Genomic DNA, 23,472 nt, shown 5'->3' on the forward strand with positions numbered 1-23,472 from the left:
AACTTTAGAAATTTTAGCAATGCTAACATTCCACTGAGTGATTGAGACAGTTTACAAAGGAGTCAGAGTTTCTTCGTAGGTTTAGCCTTAGCCCTACTTGTACAACTTTGGCTTCATTACAGCCACTTGTCTAAAGGGGACAGGAATGACATCTTGAGAACCAGGCAAGCTTCAGAACAGATTCCATAAGGAACCAAAAAAAGCCATTACTCTGATATCTCCTTGACAACTCCTAGAGATCCAGAGTAATATTGACAGGACACACAGTGCTATTGCTCCCAAACAAAAAGCTACCCACCCAGACAAAAAATGGACAGGAGGCTTTGCTCATATCATGGTTATCTCCAAGCCATAAAGGTACACCTTACAAGAATAAATTAAAGGAAGGGGGAATACGAAGAGGCAGTGTGGGACAACTTGACAACTGGGTGAATTTTACTAAAATTCAACAAAAACTTCTAGCAAAAATTCTTGGTAAGCTACCCTCACCCAGGTTTTATGATGTTTAGGAAAGCAATACAAGGCCCAACAAACAGCAAAAACAGATTTATGCCAAAGATGCATATGCCAGAGACTAAGATCAGTTTTTCATTCCCTGCATCAGTCCTACATTTATCTATTTAGTCAAAGAACTTCTCTAAACGGCATTTACACACGTACAAACACATACACACACACTCCCTGAAGAAGTGGTCTAAACACTGATTTTAAGTGCATTTCAAGTATGTTACAGCAGCAATGACATCTTGTAGCACTAATTTATATCATATGGATCATGTGCACAGAGCTGCAGCATAATCTGTAATCATTTATCCATGATTATGGCTGCAAGATTCCTCATCTGCAAAAAATTTAAAGTAATAAGGTTGTTCTGTATGACAACACAAACTCTATATTAAGTTAGCTAGGTTCTTGAAGTTGTAGCTATGGCATTGGTTTTCATTATTGTAATTATTGTAATTATTACTGTAATTATTTAAATATATTAATCAAGCTAAGAAAAAAGTTAATTCCTAATCTGTTTAGAGGTTACAACCAGATCACATGGTCAGAGATCTATTTCTCAATGTACAACAACATCTTAGGAACTCTGATGTGTTTTAAGTCAGCTACTTGAAAGCTGATTGCTTCTGCGGCAATTCAAGTAAAAGGAGAGAAAGGCTACAAGCAGGACATTTCACAGCAAGGTGTAAGTAGTCTCAAGTAGTCAACATCTTTCCTCTGCACTGAGCTAGGATAAAAGTTTTCACAGCTGTTTCATGAACTCTGTAGAGAAACCAATGCAGCTAAATAAAGGCTTTTTTTTTTTTTTTTTTAAACCCAGATGGGTTTACCAGTCCTGCTAGCACTGCCACACATGGCTGAAAGCACATCAACTGTTTACTTGTACACTGTGTTTGAAAAGCTACCGGTCAGGCGGCAGAAGAGCACATTGACATTCTTTTGCAGTTTTTCTGAGAAGAAAATTAAATTCATATAAAAGCAGAGAGAAATTAACTGATTTGCAGTACACGCTGGAGAATCTGACTCCCACAAATACAGCACAAAACCAAGCTATTTGCACATACTTCAGATTTTGGTTACTGATATCCCTGTGTATGAAAAATATATTTCTAAGACAATTTCTACCTCTATAGATTATCATGCTATCCAGCTCAGTAAAACATGGTGTTTTCATTTGTTTCCACCTCCAGCTACATCAAAAGGAAAAGAATACATACAAATAACCTAGAGAGATCTGAATTATAGCTCTCAATTCCCATCGCTTGTTGATGGGAAGTAGAGAATAATTGGTTTGTTTGTTTGGTTTCCCTTTCTCTTTGCTTCCCCATGACCTTTGTTTTCCCCCCTCTCCCCCTCCCCCTTTTTATTTTCACTTTAATTACATTATCCCTATCTCAACCCATGAGCCTTTTTCTTTCCACCAAACTTTCTTCTCCCCTCCTCTTCTTCAGAGGAGGGTGAACAAGAGAATGGTTGTGGTGGAAATTTAGCTGCTCAACAGGACAGAACCACCATACGTGATGAAACACCTGAACTATACAAATAATAGCTTAGATATTAAAATACAAAGTCTTATCATTTCAACTCTTAAATTCATCAAGATTAGAAGGATTACTTACAGCAGGTGACTTTCAAAGACTGCGTATATAAAACGAAGCATAAAGATTATAGAAATGCATGTCTTTCTGGAATTCTTGGATTACAAGTTGTTTACCATATAGCTTACTCCATTATATCTACAAAGAACACAACAACCCTAAAGGAAAGTTTGGTTTTAATTAGTTCTGCTCTTACAAGAAGCTGAAACTAAAGATTTTACCTACGTTCATCATTAACCCACATGAAAATTAACCTATATGCTGCTGGACATCACTCTTGAACAGCGAGCCAAGAAGTTCTATTATTGTAGTGACATAATTAAAGAGGTCAAGCTAACAAACAAACAAAAAAAAGTTATTACCTTCCCTTTGTTAAGGGAATAAACAAAGGGAATAAATAAAGGGAATATTTGTTTGTAATAAATAAATAAATAAATAGAATCAAAGCTCAATTTTTCAGTTTTCAATTTACTCCCACTGTTCACATTAGTGAAAAGTCTATCTGAACAGAAAACATTTCCAAAATCCTATCAGTCACACCAATCATTTAAAAATTTCATGTCTAACCCGTTTAAATATTAACTTGAAGAATTCAGATACGTTGAAATTAAGACTTTATACGCAACCCAAAGAATCATAAAGTGGTCTGGTTTAAAGAACATTTTTCAAAGCTTTATCTTGATAGTTCAAATGGAGAACATTGCTTCTAAATAATAGAACTACTCTGTTCACCTTCTTTAGGAAAAGCTTTTGTGACACACAAACTTTTATTAATTTAGCTTACTGTTTGCATGTTGCAGTTTGTATTTTGCTTGAAGAACATGACTACAGCACAAAGAAAAAGGTTTCCTTGTTCTGACTGTTGCCCACGGGATCAGGTAGAACTTCTGGAGGAAGGAGGAAGATAGTTTTTTTTCTCCCCAAGAAGAAGATAAGATGCTCAGCTAGGGAATGTTGCTAGACCACAAACTAGAGAAAAGTAGGAGTAGCAGAAAGCTACCCGGTAGCCCCAAGCACACCTGCAAGAAAGCCCCATAAGCAACATACTTACTGGGGACTTTAAGATAACTCTGTAAATTGCATAGGCCCTCAATGCTACTTAAAGATGCTAAAGAGACCAAGTGCTGTAAATAGATATCTGGTCTGCAAGGACATACTGCACAGAGCAGATGACTTGGTCATTTAGATATCCAACAGATCTGGCTTCTGGTGTGTACTTTTATCTTAAAAAAAAAAAAAAAAGTCACCTTATTCTGGTTTGTTATTTTGTATTATAGTAATTTAAAAAAATTACTATTATTAATATTAATTACTATTATTTATATTAAAAAAAAAAAAGCTTTGAAAAATGCAAGCCTTGGCCTACTCATTGTAAGGAAAAGGTGATATAGTCTCACCTCCAAGCTCTGAGGTAAGGTGACAGATGTTAGTCAGAATACAGCAAAATTAAAGTAAGTTCATGTGAAAGTGAAGTATGGCAAGTCTTCCAAGTTTCCTTGATTCAAAAAAATATAAATAGCCTTTCAGAAACAAGAAGCTACAAGCTCTGAATAATGACAGAATGGATGAATATCCTTTTTGTAAACTGTAATTTTCAGCTTTTGCTTAAGAAAAAAAAATAAAGCTGTTCTTCTCCCTATAATTTTTTGGGAACTTTCCATTTTGTTAGTTAGGCAGTGTTAACTCTGAAGCCAAAACAGACCAATTTACAATCTATGGTAGGCTTTCTCTAAAAACCTTGAAATGCCGTTGTCGGAGGAATGCCACATTTAAAGCAGCCAATTTAAATTACTTGAAAAACTTGAACTAAACCTATTGTTGTGACAATTTTAGAAGCCTTAGATTTTACTTGCTACAGATATCCATCTCTAGGAAGAACTGAAAAAGCATATTGGTTAATGACTAAAAAAATAACTTCTGCAAATGGCATCTACTAGCTGGCACGCGTGCGCTTGTCTGTGTTGGTGTTACAGAACACAACTCTGTGACAAGTCTTATCTTAAAATGAAATTATACTGACCAATTTTATCACAACTGTTACATTCAAATCAAGTGGTTATTGTATCAAAAACCATCCATAAAGACTCCTAAGATTTCTCAAGTCTTGTATGTAACTCATGCAAGTACTAGCATGAACATCTAATTCAAAAATACTGAACAAAGCATCATCCAATAAAATTACTAATTATATGTACTTACTATGCCTTTAAAAAATCAATTACCTGATAATACAATAGCTTTGTGTTATTTCAGATATTTTTTCCACATTGTTTAACCATACTTAGTGTTAACAAATCAGCAGTCCCAGAGAGTGTCCTACAACAAAGAACACTTGACCAGTTTCTCTTCCACTAATCCCAAAGATTACTCTAAAAATAATTTTCTAAATTATAATCGTATTCTCAACAATGGCATGGACAAAACCATTAAAGCAACTTAGGTACAATTCTCTTTTAAGTTTGCTTTTACAGGCTAGTGGAAAGTAAACCATTCTCTTCCAAAGAAAAGGTATTTACTGTAGAAATTCTGGCCTCTTTGCAGCATTACTAGTGTGAAGAAGAAAGTCAATCAAAAAACTGAAGTGTAAAGAAACATGAAGTTAGCCATTATGCCAGAGTTACATATTCTAAGACTAGTGTTATATTTCCATGTTTTAGCATTCTTTTTTTAATACAGCAACTACTTACTTGTTAAAAAAGGGTTCTATGAGTTTTGATCTAGCAGACACATGATTTTTTGGAGGACTGAGGAACGAACCTGATAAAAAAAGAAGAAAATCAGTGTGTAATGAGTAGCTATAGATACCACTCAGGAAAAGGTTTGAAAAAGATTAGGTAGATACCTAGGAAATTAGCCATGGAGATGAAGCACAGTCCAGTAATGTAAGCATCATATCCCGCTTCATGAAGCTGTTCAGAAGAGGTATCATAACTTGGAAATCCTTCTGCACTTTCTGAGAAGAAAAAGTACTTTGTGAACAAATGTCACATGAGTTAAATGTAGCTGTGTATGTTTACCCCCCATATTTATAATGTCAGACAGTATCATTTGTACTAAGTTTTATGATTTTCAGAAACTCTGAACCAAGCACAGCTCTTTTTTTTTTTTTTTTTTTTTTTAAGAATAGGTTCCTGGGATAAAAACCTCTTCCTATTAAAAAGCTATTAATCTCCTCTTTCACAGGCCTACTTAGCTACAACAGAATATTAATACAAATACAGTGACAGATTTCCCCTTGCACCTCATTTTCTCATGATTGTTTTGTATTTAAGAGAACAGTCACTCAGGCTGATTGAAAACTAACACTAACCCCTTTGCTAGCTATCCAGTTGAACTATGGCCAGATTTTTTAAACTATCTAAATGATTAAGATGCAACTAAGTGACTAAAGGTTATCTTATAGATGAACATGTATGGTGTTTCTGTGGTATTGAAAAGTATTCCTTGAATCATCCCTGAAGGCCGAAACCTCAATATGCACCTGTCTGAAGAGAAGCATCCAAGAATGCCTAAGTCTCACTACTAGAGATGCGTGTGCATATCACTTCTTTAGTTAAAATTTTCCCTCTCCCAACATAAAAGTCATTTTACCTTGGTAGCTAGCTTATCAGCCTCTAGAAAGATGTTTCCTTTTCCTCTAAAAGTTATACTGAGGATAGGACCGGAAGAATGCAGTTAACTGTTTAAAAAGCCTGAATTGTGACCTCTACATTAAGGTACAGACTGACGAGTAAACTCTGTGATTTCATCTAATTTATTATATTCTATCATAGCATGAAAAGCTAAAACAAGAGTGAAACATACATACATGTAGGACTTAAAACAGTAATACAGAAATACTATCATAACTTATATAATGTAAATAAGTAGATATACTTGTCATATTTTTTAAAAAGAAACTGGAATCCAAATTTGATAAATGAGCAACAAAACACCAGGCATTTTTCAGATGAGCCCTTGTAACTGGGTTAACCTATAGGAACATATTTCGCTCAAGATAAGAAATTTCAAAAAAAAAAAAAAAAAAGGTAAAATAATAACTCTACATAACATGAGCAAAAAAAGAATACTTGACAGCTGCCAAATTATGTTATATCCTCAGGAGAAGCTACAGGGGACGCAACACTAGAAGGTCTGCATGCAATTACTGTACGCTCCATGTGCATGGTACATGTACTTCTTCGGTCTAGGCATAAGGGACTTGTGGTCTTTGTCCAAGATTGTAAAAGTAAAAATTGGTCATACATCTTATTCTCTCTCCTGTTACTACAGCTTAACTGCATCTGCTGTGCACATTCAGCAATATAAAGAGTATCATTCATCTTGATTTTGATTAAGCATAGACTTTCCCTCCCAACAAACTCTACTGTTCTGTATTGCCCTCTTTCTAAACCAGCAGCTCAAGAGAAATTCCAGAACCTTGAGATAAACTTGTCCTTTGACAACATCTCCTTTCTTTCACCTCAAAGCAAAGAAAGCTCTAAAGGAACTTAGCTAATTTCTAGAACACACAAAAATAGTTGCTACTTGCAAATTTTCTTGGCTTTCTTTGTTCAAGTGCCTATCAGGGTACTCTGGCTTCAATCTGAAGGACTATAACAAACAAATTAAACAGCTTGAAAGAGTTTCAAGTTACTCACCAAAAATCAAGCTAAAGAACAAATGCCATCATCAGAAGATGACAGAACTGCTGCTGTTCACTGAAATACTCCCATTCTTCTATTATCTGAAATAAAGTGCAAGGATTCCTACCGACTTCCACTACTAGTTCTAAAAGTAACTTCATTTATTTTTTAAGGTCCTTTTCAACAAAATACTAAATATTAGTAGGGAAACCCACATTTCAGGACAACAATGAAAATAATGAAGACATTCTCTTTCCTCTGCTAGAGGAAAATATCTCCAAAAGAAGACTCATTTGATATATCCTTACCAACTTTAGGAGGACTGAATGGAACTTCTTTTAAACGTTTTTCCAGTTCTGCAAGGGACGTATTATTAATGATCTCCTGCAAGAAAGGACAGCATTAACTTCCAGTGCCAAGCACATTTTCTCCGAAAACTGAAATCAAGTAGGATAAAATGAGTATTTACTGCTGCCACCTTGTGTCCTCTAAGGATTTATACACAGCCTCATTTCAAATTAAAACACCAGAGAAGTCTGCCAAGACAAGTTTTAAAAAGTTAACTTGCCTAGCCTACAACATACTCTCTCTGACTTACAAGCATTTATTAATGCTCTTCAGAATTCTTGAGGTCAAATTATGCCAAAATACTATTTCTGTTTGAATCTGTCACCATGCAGGGCATGCGTGGTAAGGGAAGGCAGCACAAAGAACAAGGTAAAATACCCTAAATATCAATCATAATGTTTGAATGCATTCAAGGTGAGTATCGAGGTGTGCTTGCCAACTGGAAATTCTTGAACATTTGTATGTGTAAATACTGCTCATTTTTAAGTAGTTCAAAGACAGGGAAAGAAGTTTTACAGTCAGAAAGCTCATTTCATCAAATCCTACTTCTGCTCAGCCAAGATGCAATACTGAATATAATTTATGCACATACAATGTCATTAAAAAATATCCAGATTATTAAGTTTATGTAAACCAAACTTAATTCACATTATTGAATAATCAAATATTCTTTGTCAACCAGTACAATGGATAAACCATGCAGAATCAACAGCAACAGAAAACCAAAAATATCACACAAAATATTTCTTAAGCAGAATTGGCTGAAATTTGAGGACCAAGTTTTGCTTTGGTTCTAAATCAAGACAGCTGTTTACAGTTACAATCAAGTCTCTGGTCTGAAAAGGTATGAAGAATTCCGTAGCAAACTCAACTCATGCACTGCATTAGCATCCCAAAGTGCCATTTGGCAACAGTTGCCTAAAACCTGAGCATCTACTGTAAAAACTAAAAATATCAACATAACTGTACTAAACATAAAACTTGTGCTGGATTATTACTTTTCAGAATACAAAAGCCTTATTATTACTACAGTAGTATTCAAGACAAACTTGAAAATATCTAAGTAGATCTTAATGAGATTTTCTGTTATGCAATATTCTTACGTAAGAAAAGTATGCAGAAAGAGATGCTGCTCCATCAGCACTTTTTTTTTTTTTTTTTTTTTTAATATTTAATTCAATAGCTATACAGGAGAACACAAGAATATGCTCGTCTATGTCAATACATCTTCCCTGGAAAAATAAAACTCATACTGAAAAAAGTTTTAAGAGAAACCTGTAATTTTTTTTCTCCTGCGGACTACCCACAGGACGTAGTAGAACCTAATGATGTTCCAGGGCCATTTTCTAGACAAATCCGAGTCAGATTCACAGTATTTTGAAGCTTTGCATTTACAAGCAGCTTTTGTGTCTAATCTGTTCCTGAGTAACACTTCCCCTACCCTGAGTAAGTATGCAGTTTTGTGCTAATTTACAATACAAATACATATCTAATCACATTTTTAATTAGCCAAAGCTGTACATTTTGGAATTCAGAGCTGCTGTTATGTTAAAACTGCAACAAATACATATCACTTGTACAAATGTAAAAGCCCGTATTCCAAAATTTTCAGAAGTTTCAATCAGGGGTCAAGGATTTTTTTTATTTGTTTTTAAACACAAAAAGGAGCATTGCAGAAAAAAACTGTTAGACATTTATCTCAAAGAAAATATTTCTTTCAATATACATAATGCAAATTTGTATCTTCAAATCATTCTATAATACTACATTAATTTACCTTAAAAGGTTGTGTACTTGCCATCAGTTTTGTATCCAATAGCCTAGAAACAAAGTAAGAGTTAAGTATATTGAAACACAATAATGTCATTTTCACCAAATCCTCAAAAATGTTTTGGCTAATTAGCTGGGAATCAGCAGTTTCACCCTACTGTAACATTACTCTCTGGTCCTGGAGCAGTCAAAACATTACTTGTCTTTGTCCATTAACTAAGTAGAAAGAGATGCAATCAGTAGCAAATCTTGTTCCAAATGTAGTGCAGACTCAAAATGCCAATCATCGTGCCGAAAACGAGGGGGTACCCAAAAACATCTTTTGCCAATAAATAGACTACCACTACTCTTGTGAAAGAGATGTTGTGAAACACTTAAAACTGTATTTAACTTGTTCAAAATTTTACTTCTAGTCACAGTGCTACAACAAACAGTATCAGCTTGATAAAACAATATCGAAGTTACAAGTTTGAACTAAGATCTTACCGGGGAAAGACACATGATGTTACTTCTTTGAACTCACTTAGGTCCTAAATTAACAGTAACAAGAAAGTAAAATCCAAATATATTAACTGTTTATCAGTCCCAGGATGATAGTTAACAATAGACAATTATCCAATTGGCTTCTAAAATTGAGATACAGTGACTAAATTCACGTTTCATAAGACGCATTTGTCAGCATCGCTATAAATACCACCTCCAATTACACAGGACTACAGACTAATTATTTCTGGTTTGTTCATGATTCAAGGAAGAAGCATTCTATCACCTCCAATACCCTATCCTATCCTATATCCTAGGCTACCTCTAATTCCACCTGCAACAACAGTTTTACTTAAATGCCTGAAAGAATGTTCCCGGTGTTAAATGTGTCCCTGGAAGATAAGCCATCACTCCAGGTGGACTGATGACTTCTCCTATGAGTTTTGTTCTCCCAAGATTCAAAAGTGCAGGCATAACTGATGACTGCTTCTGTTCAACACCATGTGAACATGTCCCAGACTGCTTTCACCCACCAATCAAGTCTTTCCCATAACATCTACAAGCCCTTGAAGATCACAAGCAATAAAACTACCATGTAGCCCATCCCTCCAATGAAACATTTGGCTTCCTCTGACACCATCCTCAGTGCCAACGCATTACTTAGCCTGACTTAATTGTAAGACTACTGCACCCATGAATTGTCAAACTGCCCCGGGGCAGTCACGAATGCATGCTCCCTCCAATTATTCAAGCATTCCAGCTCTTTAACCTAATGGATATCATCATAAATTTCTGTTATGAGATTCCCTATCATTCTATTAATTTTACTATATTTTAAAGACATTTTCCAACTTTATAACTACAAGCAGAAAAAATAACATAATATACAAGTTCCAGTCCGGTCTCCTAACAAATTTATGTTACATTTATCTGCCCTTATGCAAGTAGATTTTGAAGGCCTAACAGACATGTGCAGAAGGCACAATTCACTTTCAACATTTAACCCAAACATTTTAAAAAAAGTAAAGAATCCAGCTAAACTTTCTACATGAAGAATTAAGAAAATAAGGCAGTAGCCCTGAAGCCACAAGTGTTCTTTTTAAAATACTTTAAAAAACTCTATTGTTCTCATATTAAACACATGTATTAGTGCATTTATGTCATCATCTGAACACTGAGAAGATCACTTACATCAGGAAGAGGACAATAGAACTGGTGTATAGTATGCATAACATCAAGCAGCATGTTGTGCCCAATAACAAGCTTGCCCTGTGAAAAGTAAGTTAAATGTTAGTCACACTTCCAGCCATGGACAAAGCAAGGACAGTATGTGAAAAGCACCTGTCACAGATGCTAACTGAGAGCAGCTGGGAAGAAACAGAAATCAAACCTCACAACTTGCTCTCCACCTGCCCCACAGACTCCTCCATTCTCTGTGGGCTGCTACTCCTCTCTTTCCTCTACTCCCAACCACTTATCACAGCCTTCGGCAGCAGCTTGAAATGATGAGAAGTAGAAAATAACACTAAGAAAGCTTCTCGCAACTTTAATGTATTAAAGATTAAAGTAATATGTCAGTCTGCTAACTTTTAATTTACAGCTTGTACAACAAATCACAATATATTCTTTATGGTTGTAATTAACATATGACAGTTATTAAGGGTGTGACACGGCTTCTCACAGTGCGGAAACATTCATGCCAGATGCTTTACAGGTTCCTTCTTGAAAAAGTGCAAAAATTTTTTTTAATGTTAACTCTGCTTCATTTGACATGACAACTTTTTCTACTTCCATGCATTCTTCCTTAGCTAAAGAAAACAATACGCACACACATCTGTTACCTCAAAAGCAGGCTGTCTCAACTACTTGAAAATAAATCAGGCTGAAAGGTACACATGTCAAACTATAGCCTACTTAAACTATGTAAGTAGAAAAGACACAGATGACCTTTTCTGATTAAGCATTTAACTGTGGGAAAAATAAACAATCTTTTTGGAACATAGGAAAAACCTGAAAGCTTAGTTACCTAAGAGAATCTTGTTTAAAAAAAAAAAAAAAAAACACTGCCATTGACTCTTACAGGTAATGAGGTCATACATGTCAATCAGTTTATGAGCTTACTTAATCTAACATACTAACCTATTGTAAGCCATGTAACACTGTCAACTAGAAAAAAAGAAAATACTAAAAAGAGAAACAACTTTAACATGCATTCCACCTTATCTTGCAAAATATAACAACAAAATAAGCCTTTGTTGGAATTATTTTTCTAAAGGTACATTAAAAATCGCATTACTCACAGAATTTGCAATAGCATGAACAACTCTGGAAAATCCTACCGCATCATTCAGTTCTTCCTATAAGCAAAGATTCTGGCATTAGTGAAATATAAATGCAAATACTGTCAAAATAGTACCTGTAAACAGGCACACTGAAAATTTTAATCCCTGTTTGGCTCAAATGTTTTCTCATATATAAGCAAGAGCAGACCACAACGGAAATGTCAATGTTTGGAAAATACATGAGGCCAAAGCCAGATGCCGGTGAGAATTCCAGTTATAATAAAGCTCTGGTTCACTGCAAGGTTGGACAAGTTGCAAGCTACTGCTGTAGGTTGACTCTAGCCAGCAGCCAAGTACCCATGCTACCTTTTGCTCACTCGCCTCTCCCAGGGACTGGGGAGAAATTAATATTAATAATAATAATTAAAAAAAAAAGTAGAAGGAAGGGTAAAAGACAAGTGAATCAAGATTACAACAGGTTAATAAGAAAAGCAGAAGCTCCATACACAAGCAAAGCAAAAAGAGGAATTCATTGACTACTTCCCATCAGCAAGTAGATGTCTAGTTACTTCCTGGGAAGCATGGCCTCAGTATGCTTGCTTTATGGCTGCTTGGGAAAACAAACACCATAACCACAAACATCCCCCCTTCCTTCCTCCTTTCCCACAGCACCACATATGCTGCTACGAGGAAAGTAAGCTTCATCTAAACCAGACCCAGTAAAGTTATACCCGATTTGTTGTCTATACAGTATTTTCAGTAGTGCTCACCAGTTATTAGACTGTAAACAGCTCAAGAAGATACTAAAACTGTTATGCGTCTTCGGTTTCACTTCATTCTTCAGCTTAGTTTCACTTAAAGCACTTTTCCCCCAATAGGTTCTTCTTTTTCAAGTATTTTTTCAAGTAATTTCTGCCTTGCATTATTTGTCTTTGCTCAACCGTAAGTGAAATTCAACAAAGCATTCACTGTTATTTTAGTTCAGCTCTTAATGCCAGTAGTCAGACTGATTAATACACCTAAAAAAGCTGCTTCAGAAAAGTCTACTGCAGTAATAAGTTGTTCCTAACATTCCTTCAGCAAGAAGAGATGCCACTTTAGATAAGGTCTCTATTAGATAGCTCCTTCCCTCTTAAGAGGGATTCTGCATGCAAACATTATTCACGCCATGCAAGTTGATTTTATCTTGAAACGGATATGCACAAATGACAAGACAAGTGATCAACCATAGCCACAATTTCAGTCTTAAGACTCCCAAAAACTTGCTTCAGACTTGGTATCAAGTCCCATAAATAAAGCTGAGAGTGACTGAATACCACATATGACTTTGCAGTCAACTTGTTACTATAGTAGTTGTGTGTAGCATGTTTCTATTAAGAAAAATCAGATTACATTAATTGTACAACTAAAAGCAAGCAAGTTTTTTTTTGGTTTTGTTTTTGTTTTTGTTTTTTTTTTTAAACAGTGTACTACATCAAGGTCAGATTGCAAATCAAAATAATACGAACACTTGCTCCAGAATTTTTGCAAGACTTTTTGTAAGGACTGTTGTTGTAGAGCACTAATAAATGCAATTCATCTATGTTTCCTATGTCTAGACCTTGCTTTTCTGACAGAGCAGATTCACGTAAGGAGGAATCCAGTGCTCCACAATATAGGTTAAGTATTCTACAATTACTTACTCTTTAAAACTTTGTAGAGTATCTTGCAATTCTTTTTGCTATACTGCAAAGCAAAATATATCTGAGTAGAATTTGGAGAATCATTTTCAACAGCTACAGCCAAGCAAAAGGGAAATATTACCAAACCCTATCACATGCAATTTTACAGAGCTGATTGAACTCATAGATTCTCCCCCTCTCTTTCATTCAAACTAAAGAAATGGAACTTAATGCAAATATTTACCTGTTCCTTTGCTTGTTTCTGCTGTTCTCTTCTTTTTCGTTCTTCATCATCTACCTTGCTAATAACAATATATCTCTCTTTCTAAAATCAGAAAAGTATAATTTGAGGAATGAGTCTAAGAAGTTCATAGTTACAACCATTGCAAGTTTTTGTAAATTAAATTGTAAAGAAAATTAAGTCATATCTCAGCAGCAGTAGCTTGGTAACATGACTGTTTCCACTTTAAGCACCACCTTATCATCCACACTCAAAAGTCTAATTTAGAAAGCTGTATTATATATACCCACTAAATCTAACTTTTACTAAATTCACTTTTTACTTTTTAGAAAGGTTATCAGTGTTTCATTATAGCTAACAGTTTTCAAATATTTTTGAAACAGAGATTTGAGCTGTGAAGGGAGGATTCAGTATGCAATGACACTATTGTTCTCATAAGATCAAGAGTCACTTTTCACCCGTATACATACTCTTCACCAACACTAAATATCACACTGCATTTTAAAGTACCCTTTGGTGTCCCTCTTTAAATTCTTAAGTAATAAACATATACTTGTGTGGCTTAATATAATTCATATATAATTCATATTTAAAGACTAGAAACTAGTTAATCATATTTTATTTAAGATGTTCCACATTTTGCATAACAAAGCTCAAGTTGGATGTAGAAATCAGGACTTTTGGTCAGACCTAGAGATCTGGAATGTTAGTAAAATTGAGAAGTACAATTTCAACAGGAAAAATGTTACAGGCAGTAACTTGCCTAGTTACCTTATCTGACTCCAGAGTTTCAACATGGATACCTTTTGGATACCTACATATCAGAACACATGAAAAAGTAAATGTAAGAAGTTATAAAACCAAAACACTTGTTGGAAAGCTCTCATTTGTCTGCAGCCACAAGCCAGCTTCTTTGGTGGCAGCATGCCATTACCATGTCATTTATTTTAGTATTTATAAACCACTCTGAGTTTCCTGCTAATAGTAAGCTCTAGTAGTAAATATTAATATAAATTTGGTTAGCTCTGCTAACCACTGCACTGCAACCACATTTAATTACCAAAGTGCTGCCACAGAACACCCAACAACTAGCAAGGCCAGAGAATATCACGCCTTGTTTTTAAGGCATCTTCTGATCTTCCCATCATAAAAAAATAACCACAATTATATAACCCACACAGAAGCAGAATGTTAACTTCATCCTCTGGCTACTACTAAATCTAGTATTAGAGAAACTGTAGTATTAGAACTACCAAAGAGTCCTTAGAGGACACATACTAGAGTACTATTGCGTCCTCTTCACCATGATTTCCTACATAATTTTCAACCTAGGATTCACTTTCAAGCTGTTTCATGTCATAAACCTTGGATGCATCAGAACATTTCCACAACAGAGCTCTTGAAAAGAGAAAGTGACCTGTGAAGAGTTCAGGACTGCGTCACTCCCTTCAAGAGAGAAGGGCAATCAATAACCTCATTGTTTTCTGCTTTAATTATCTCCAAGCTAACTTCACAACTTCACTTTCTCTCACCAATATCCCCACACAGCGTACAAAGCTGAAAATTAAAAAAAAAAGTTTGTGAACACACTTTTCTATACATTGCGAGAAGATGCAAGAATAAACATCAGACAAGCATAACACCATGTCCTACTGGAAGCTACAGATATTTTATCAATATATTCAAAAACACAGAGTAAAATTCTTGAAAACACCTCTGTTCTCAAGTTAGTTCTCAAGTTCACTTATTGAGATTCCATTTTATAAAGAGCAGCTTTATTTCATCCAGTTCCAGTACAAGTAACAGTGCCAGATACTGTTTACAACACTGAAATAACTTGATGTACAAAAATAAAAAAATTCCATTGTATTTTCTACCTTTTATTAGTGTAGTTGGAGCAAAATCTCATCTCTAAAGCCCTACTCAAACAGCCTTACAGTTTCTTGTAATATAAGAAATTATATATATATTATATAATTAGGATATATATAGGATATATAATTAGGATATATAATTAGGCAAAGATATAGGATAAAGGAAGTCAGAAGAGGGGAACTGCCACTAGAACTAGGATTTTTTAAGGTCAAAAATGGTTATACTTGGCATCTAACAGAAAAATTAGGTGTTAATATGAGCAATATAGAAGTTTTTCCAAGTAAAGCCCACAACATATCTAAGCACATGCACTTTCATTTTCACTAAAAACCTGTCAAATTGCTTTTATTACATAACTCTAGGCTTCTGCACTTTGCTGTTCTATTCACAGGTTTTAGACAAGAATGACAAAATATTAAGCTTTAAAATATTCAAATGAATCATCACAAACCAGTTTAATGCAATTTATCTTTAGAATACCACAAAAATCTTATCTTAAAGGAAAAAAAGAACTAAATTAATCACCTCTGAGATTAAATAGATCAGCTTTCACCCTCCTCCACCCCCCCCTTTTTTTTTTTTAATCGTAAATACTGAAATTACAGAGTAAGACAGAATTATCAGTAACTTACTTCCAGCTCAAGGTCTGATAAATTAATTTCCTCTGAAATCTAAAACCAAAAGATAATTATGTTACTAAATCTTATTTTACATTTGTGTTTCAAAGTAATAATGTTCAAATAAAGCCTGCTTTAGTTCCTCTGTAGAAATATTTTTAAGTTAAGAGTGTAATTCACTCATACCAAGACCTGTAGGTCAGTTGCCAAGTTGTGAAGGCATTTGGAACATTTTGTACAGCTATTCATGTATCTTCTCACAAGCAAACATTCTGCACTCATGATTACTGAATATAGATGCAGCAATGTAACCGTACTCCAGTTTCACAATGCTCTAGTATCTCTGAGTTTGGATAACTTTTTTTTTTCCCTGAGATAATAATTGTACATCTGGATTCCAAAGCTAAATAGGCTAATAAGTAAGTTTGGGAAGGAGATCCACTAGAAACCATTTTAAAACACGGTGTTAACAATGAACAAAACAATTAATAGCTCAATAGATTTGAGGAAGTTGTTTATAAAATGCATCTCCAATGCTTATAGAGCACTACAGCAACTACAAGAGTAGGCTTATGTATGCGAGACACTTCTTAGCTATACTTACATATGTTGACACTGCAGGCAGAAGTTACGGCTCATAAAGCAGAGTTTGACAATCATATAGATTACCAGGCTTTCTCAACATTCAGAGATAAGTCAAGCATAGTTTTTGTTACAGTTAGCTCAGGTCAGGTTGTCTTTCTTCTTCCCTGTAACTCCCCTAATTCAATATAGCCAAAAAAATCATTTTTAGAAGACAAATTCAGAAACTGACCCTGTACATGGCTCCAGCTCCAAACTTTCATTTTCTTCATTCTTTAACAATTCTTCTATCTGTTCCCTGGAAAAAAAAAAAAAAAAAAAAAAAAGATTAAATAGATGATTTGCCCCTATAGCTATCGTTTTCTTTTTGCTGAGATGTTTACAGCTCTCCCCAAAAGAAAACACTTAAACATAAAAAAATGTTCAATTTACAAACATGTCACTATGTTTATGTTATGTCAACATGTTTATGTTTTAGTTTCAACAACATCGAAGAAAGCATTAAACTGTCACTTTAGTGGGGGGATGTCTTGTTTTTCACCTAAGACCATTAAGTGTTGCTAGGTAGATACTGATTTAGTAGAATAATTAGCTAAGTGTTTCTTCCCCTAACTCTGTTCCATTTTACAAAGGAGGAGATTGCCATCAGATAAAAAACACGCACAACCAAAATTCTACACCTCTTTATGTTGAAGGCCAACTAAAGGGTTTGGGTTTCTTTTGCTAAACAAAAGAAACTCATAATGGATTTCTCTCTGTATTTTCTAATTTGTCTTTCCTTTCACAGAATATTTTATCATAAACAGTAGGAAACTAAATATTTGAAGAGTTATGATTTATTGTAATATCACCATATGCATAATAAAGTTTCGTTTTATATTAGAAAATTTTACTTACACTACTTTCTCAATGAATTTTTTCTGATCTTCAGGAATTGTGACAGGACATTTTGTGGTATTGGGAGAAATATAGGAGAGAGATCCTGCACCATTGGCCTGAGAACGTTTTTCATCATACTGTTCCCTTAGCTGTCTTTCTTCTTCCTGATTTAAATACGGAATTCCTAAAAAAAAAAAAAAAAAAAGATTAAAAACTCATAATAATTACAACTTGGTTAAGGATGTAGATTTAGGAAAGAGTTATTACTAACCAAGAATCTGCCAATGTTACCCCCCTGAAAGCTCAAAACACATTCCGCTCTTTCAGTCACCCATTCTAGATCCCATTCTCTATTTATGGGTATAAAAGCTTTTTTCAACCACATGTGAGATTAGCTGGTACTGTTGGATTCTTAAGATCTGTATGCCTCATCCACACAAAGCATAAGCCTGAGAACCCACAGAGCTGTAGATCATGATCACAGGAACATTTGGCACTTCTCTTCCTTGATATTTGCAATGCTTTGATGATAAACTGCAGTAGCACCTATTACAAAGCACTGATACCTTTTCTAAAAATGTTACTTAAAGGCCTTACAATTGTTCCATTACCCTGTAATGTAATTTATTACTCATCTATTTATATTTAGTCAGCAAAGAAAAATAACCTACTAAGTACTTATTTAAATAGGAATTCTATTCAGTTGAACTCAATATAATTAATTTTTGAAAAGGGAGTAACTATCAGCATAATTCTAGAACCAGATATGAATAATTTGGAATTATACCCAGAATTTAATAATTTAGAATTACAGTTACAGAACTCACTTTGTGATAAGAGAATACTGTGAACAGCTGCCTTTTTTTCTTTTTGCATAAAATGAAGAAATGAATAAATTTTGCAGATATAGAAAGAAAAAAAACTCACCGTTGCGAAAAACTTTATTAAAATCAAATCCTTGGTTTGCTAAAAAATCTATACTTGAACTCTGTAACAAAAGAAAATAACTTTACAATTGGCAAGAGTATCAATGGCTTACAAAGATCAACTATTTTTAAGTTACTTAAGTTTTTAAGAAATTGTAGTAAGTTCTGGATCACGAGCAACTAAGTTTGTGAACCTAAAGAAGCCAAAGCAAATTTAAACTGCGTTACTTTTGTTATGTACTTTCAGCTTCTATAGGGTATCACAAAATCAGCTGTGTCTCCCAAAGCTATTCTGACACATGGGTCAACCTTAAACAATTTAGGGTTTCAATGCTATATATGCGCACAAGATACATCAACAACAAAAAAGCCAGTGAAAACACTAGTTTCAACTTTACTTATTGTGTGAATTTTCATTGGCTTTGTTTTCTGAATCAAGACAACCAAGTTCAAAACTGGACAACTTTTCAAGGCAATGACTCAAAGAATACATACTGAAGTTTTAGCAATGAGAAGCCTGGTTTCTCTACTGCCTGAGATACTATCCGTTAGAGTCCTACCATAGACAGTCCAAAATTTCTTCTTGCACTGTTCAGTGTCATTAAATCTAGAGCAGTTATCCACAGTTTCATTTTAAATAACTGGTTAAGAAGCACTTACGCTCTTTTATTAAAGTCTAAAAATCAAAACAAACATCCAGGGGATAGACAGAAGATCACACAGGAATTAACCTGTCCAAGCACAAAACTTAGCCAAATGACTGAGGAAAACACAGTACAGAGAAACACAGTACAGATACAATGAAAACAAACAAAAAGGAATGAAATTACTAGCAGTAAGTCTCAAATCCCAGAAAAAAAAAAATCCATCTAGGATAAGCAGTATGTTTGGCTTTTACAGTAATAACACTGCATAATAATACATAATAATACATAGAGAATTAAATGGAAGTGTTATTGCTAACTGAATAAGGAGGCTTTGTTTAGCTCTTTTTTTGTTTGAACAGAAAAGTTGTAGTAGAAGACAACCTCATTTCTCCAAATCAAAATGAACTAAGAGACCATATTTCTTTGTCTAGCCATTCAGGCCAAAAAGGTAACAACCCGATAAACTTAATCCAAGCACAGAGCTCACTAAAGACTTTTTAGGTATCTATCTTTTATTACAATTTTCCTCACAAAATACATACATCACCATCTCCTAAGGAAAAACAGATGTAATAAACAAAAAGCTCTGTTGCTGTAGCAAGTTGGAGTAGAAAGTTTCAGTAATTCAGCTAAATGCAACATTTAAGGAGACCATATTCTAGATTTTCCTTTCGTTTCCTCAAACACTGATCTCAAACTATAATTTCTGCATTAGTTTATGATTTATTTTTTACTTACAAAGTAAGAATAAATACACTAAAGGGATAAAGATGAAAAACCGAATTACATAGAAAAAGAGTGAAAAATACGGTTCAGTAGAAAAAATCTGAAACCAGGAAAATGCTGGCAATAGTTTGGAAAGCAATGAAAACGAGATAAGCAATTGAGAATAAAGAATAGAAATGGAAAGAGCAAGGAAACAGGAAGTCAGACAAAGGGAAAAAAATAGAATCATCTTGCCAGGTTTGAAACACTGTCTCCAAGTCCAGAAACAACAGGGAATACAATGTGACATGCAATGAGACTTAAGTGAAGCCACAGGTATTCCCTTGAAGCTCATTTGGGAGGATTTTTCTTAACTGATGCTTTTGTTTCTTCTTCAAGAATGCAACACCAAACACAGAAATTTATCTGTCTTTAAAACTGTCAAAAGAACCAACCACTTCTCCCTCTACAATGATTTAGTATTTTCAGGAAAACCTCTACTTAGAAGCCTCCTGCAGGTATATCTTACCCAAGAAAATTCAGATCATTTTTCTACTAACCTGACAGACAAACTTGACATCTGGTGAACTTCTGTTAAAGGGTTTTGGAAAAATATAGAAATTAAATGACTTCATTATATACCTGTGAAAAAGATGAGTTGCATGTCAATACATCTTATCTATATTTATAAATTTCTCAATGAGCAAAGCAAGGAATAAGAGAATTACATACTTGTCTTCAGTGTGGTCATATTTAAAAGTGCAAAGGCCAAACTGAAAGAGCAAAAAATCCATGGAATGCTGGAAAGGAAAGGAAAACTTTGCATGAGAATAAAAGCTGTACACATTTAAAAATAACCGGGGTGCACCCAGAGTAGGTATTTCTCTTCATTTCAAATTTAAACAGATCTGGATCTTCATAACCAACATTTGCTCTGTTGGTAATTTTGAAGTAAATTCATCAGATCTTAACTAGTTTTCAATCCCATTTACCTAGAGATCATCACACTACTGCCTAAAGATGACTTGTAGAATGCATTTTTATTCCCTAAACACACAAGAACTAATGGAAATCCTGTATTTCTCTACCTGTTGCTCACACACAAGAATAAGATGGTGTACCTAAAGCAGCTGTCAGTTCACCTTATTACATTCACTTACACTCCAAGTAGTGTGTCAAGAGGCTACGAGGGATGCTGGCTGCATATTGTTTTCAAATATGTATGATAATACTTTTAATATCCTTCTAATACATGTGGCTAACACTGATAGAAGTATGAGACAGATACTTATCATCCTGTCCTCTATTTCACAAGTGTTGAATCAGTATTGGAAATGTTTTGAACGCTGCTGTAGGTGTATAGGAAAATAAACAAGCATCCTGGTTGCACTGTCTCATTCTTCCTAAGGGCCAAATAGCCCTTTTAAACACAATGAACACATAGAACTTTCAATTCAGTCATGGGGGGGGGGATTGGGCAGTCACAGGATATACAACACTAATCTTCTAATCTCTGAGCATAAAGATCAAAAATATCAATAATCATGTTAATTCACTGGCTGGCAAAAGAGAAATTTTAAGAAGATCATAACAAAATTTCAGGTTAGGCTCAGATACACCAGACTGTTTGTGCCTGCAGAGCCTAAATCATCAGCTACCCTGAAGCTCTGAAAGTCTTGAGTGGCTCTAGCACATTTTGGGCTTCCAGCCCATGGCAACTCTTGCAGGTACATAAACAGTAGCCAGAAGCTCTGTTACAACAAGCAAACTAGGAGCCCCATTTACATTAACTATCTGCCTGGTCTCCAAACTGGGAGGAGCCACAGAAGTCTTTGAATTATTTGATCCAAAATTATGCATAAAGAACTCCAGGTACCTGCATAATGATGCCCACGCATGTTCACCTTTTGGACTTTGTCTGCCTTTACAAACACATGCCAGAGGGAAGGCTGGTAGACTGCAGATCTCCTGTGGTCTTAACATAGCTTTTCCTGTCTCCAAGTTGTCTCTAAAATATTATACGTAAGAACGTACCATTGCATAAAAAACAATAAATAAATAAACTAACATTAAGTTCACCTGGCCTTTCTCATATGGAGCCAGAGGAATAGCAGGTGGCATCCACTAGCTTACTGGATGCTCTTCAGAAACCAGTCTCCATTAGTGTCTTCTTCTGGGTCACTTTTTGTCTTTTTTTGTTTGTTTTCAAGCTACAGCCTCTTCCTTAGTTTTTGCCATTTGTTGTTCTTGTTTCTCAATGGCTACCCCTAATAGAGAGGACCAATAGGAATACTAACCAGCAGTTCCCTCATGATGCAATGCCTCTTAACAAAATAATAGTAAGCAGTGTTTATTGACTCCCTGCAGCTCAAGAAACAGTATGTGCTAAAACACTTCGCACTCCTCTTTTCTGATCCCTCTCCTATAGGGGGAAGAGGAAAGGAAAAACAACCGATAACATCACAGTTTTGACCATTAGATGCTCACATGCTACATGTTATCTCCCATGATCATTTGGCTGTTTTTCAAGACTCTTTTGACTTCTTTTAGCACCTCTTCTCTCCCCTCTCCTCTCATCCTGCTCATGCAGAGAGGCAGACGTGGTGGCAACTTGCATTTCAGTTTGCTTAGCAACAGTTCCTGCTTCAGGGGAGGTAGTTCAGGAAGGACCTTTGTCCTGATGTAGTTTCTCTGTCACTGAATTTCTCTTACCTAGTCCCATTTCAAACTGATTAACACCCTCAACATCCTTTGATAGCAGGCACTACATATCCACTATCTCTTATACAAAGAATCATGCCCCTTTGTTCTGACCACAACTCCCACCAGTTTTATGCAACACTCCCTAATTCTTGTGTTAGCAAGGACAATGAAACAAGCAATCCTTATCTGCTCTACTTAACTTAATTGTACAGACCTCTATCATTGTCTCCATTCAGAACTAAGTAACTTTTTTCCAGCATTTTCATTTTAGTCATGGTAAACAAAACTTTACCTTTTTAAGTTTCTGATACCTTTCTTCTGGAGTGTCAAAGCCATTGGTTAATGCACTAACAGAAGGCCCATCGCTGATCCCTGAAAAAGCAGAATGTACTTGGCTTTGGGTAAGCTTTTCAAAATTAGCCACAACTAAGCAATGTCACAACTGGTAAGTTAAAAAAAAATGTTTTTGCTTAAAATACATGTTAAGAGTATTTTAGTTAAGAACAAATTTCCACTGTGTAAAAACATACATCTTCAACAGAGAAGACACCCAATGTAATAGTACTGTTCTAGCAGTAAAGCCTTGCTGCAGAAGTCTGGTTCCTATCCAACGAGATACTAACATGAAAACATCTTCTACCAGTAACATAACATTGATGTTACAACACAATGGAGGATCAAAGTCAAACTACAAAACGTTTAGAGTGCAGAGTAGAGATTCATTGAATGACTTAGCCACCTTAAGCAATACAAAATACTAACTGTATTTCCATAATCACCACAGCTACTGAAACCATTTTAAAATCATATTTTCTTTTCATGGTTGCCTAAAGACTACATCCCAAAGCTAAAACTGGTCTTTTACTGGTCTCTTTCCCTGTCCAAAGGCTTGCAGGATCTCCCTTATTTATCCCAACCTCTTGTTTTCATGAGGCACAAAAATCTCTACTTCTTCCCTGAGGTTTATTTGACAGCTGCAGCTGAGAATCAATTAACGTGGTCTAAAATTACTGTGGGGAGAGAGTA

At 35.0% G+C, this 23,472-nt stretch overlaps 1 protein-coding gene across 6 annotated transcripts in view; it reads right to left on the reverse strand.

Moving 5' to 3' along the window:
- The window catches only part of PARN (poly(A)-specific ribonuclease), a 66,930-nt gene that overhangs the window by 42,867 nt on the left and 591 nt on the right, over window positions 1-23,472 (reverse strand). For 4 of the 6 annotated variants that reach the window (XM_068699931.1, XM_068699934.1, XM_068699933.1 and 1 more), the window contains exons 3-18: window positions 22,739-22,818; window positions 20,476-20,543; window positions 20,304-20,385; window positions 18,393-18,453; window positions 17,484-17,649; window positions 16,819-16,884; window positions 16,020-16,058; window positions 14,284-14,326; window positions 13,516-13,596; window positions 11,629-11,685; window positions 10,520-10,597; window positions 9,332-9,375; window positions 8,853-8,895; window positions 7,036-7,111; window positions 4,945-5,055; window positions 4,790-4,859 (exon numbers count right to left, since the gene is read on the reverse strand). In XM_068699931.1, coding sequence (XP_068556032.1) covers window positions 4,790-4,859; window positions 4,945-5,055; window positions 7,036-7,111; window positions 8,853-8,895; window positions 9,332-9,375; window positions 10,520-10,597; window positions 11,629-11,685; window positions 13,516-13,596; window positions 14,284-14,326; window positions 16,020-16,058; window positions 16,819-16,884; window positions 17,484-17,649; window positions 18,393-18,453; window positions 20,304-20,385; window positions 20,476-20,543; window positions 22,739-22,818 — 1,165 coding nt within the window. Of the gene's footprint in view, window positions 1-4,789; window positions 4,860-4,944; window positions 5,056-7,035; window positions 7,112-8,852; window positions 8,896-9,331; window positions 9,376-10,519; window positions 10,598-11,628; window positions 11,686-13,515; window positions 13,597-14,283; window positions 14,327-16,019; window positions 16,059-16,818; window positions 16,885-17,483; window positions 17,650-18,392; window positions 18,454-20,303; window positions 20,386-20,475; window positions 20,544-21,619; window positions 21,757-22,738; window positions 22,819-23,472 lie in introns of those variants that run through there. The other 2 variants (XM_068699935.1, XM_068699932.1) reach the window with 2 other exon arrangements.

This window comes from Anas acuta, chromosome 15 (genome assembly GCF_963932015.1).
Source record: "Anas acuta chromosome 15, bAnaAcu1.1, whole genome shotgun sequence".
Lineage (NCBI taxonomy): Eukaryota > Metazoa > Chordata > Aves > Anseriformes > Anatidae > Anas > Anas acuta.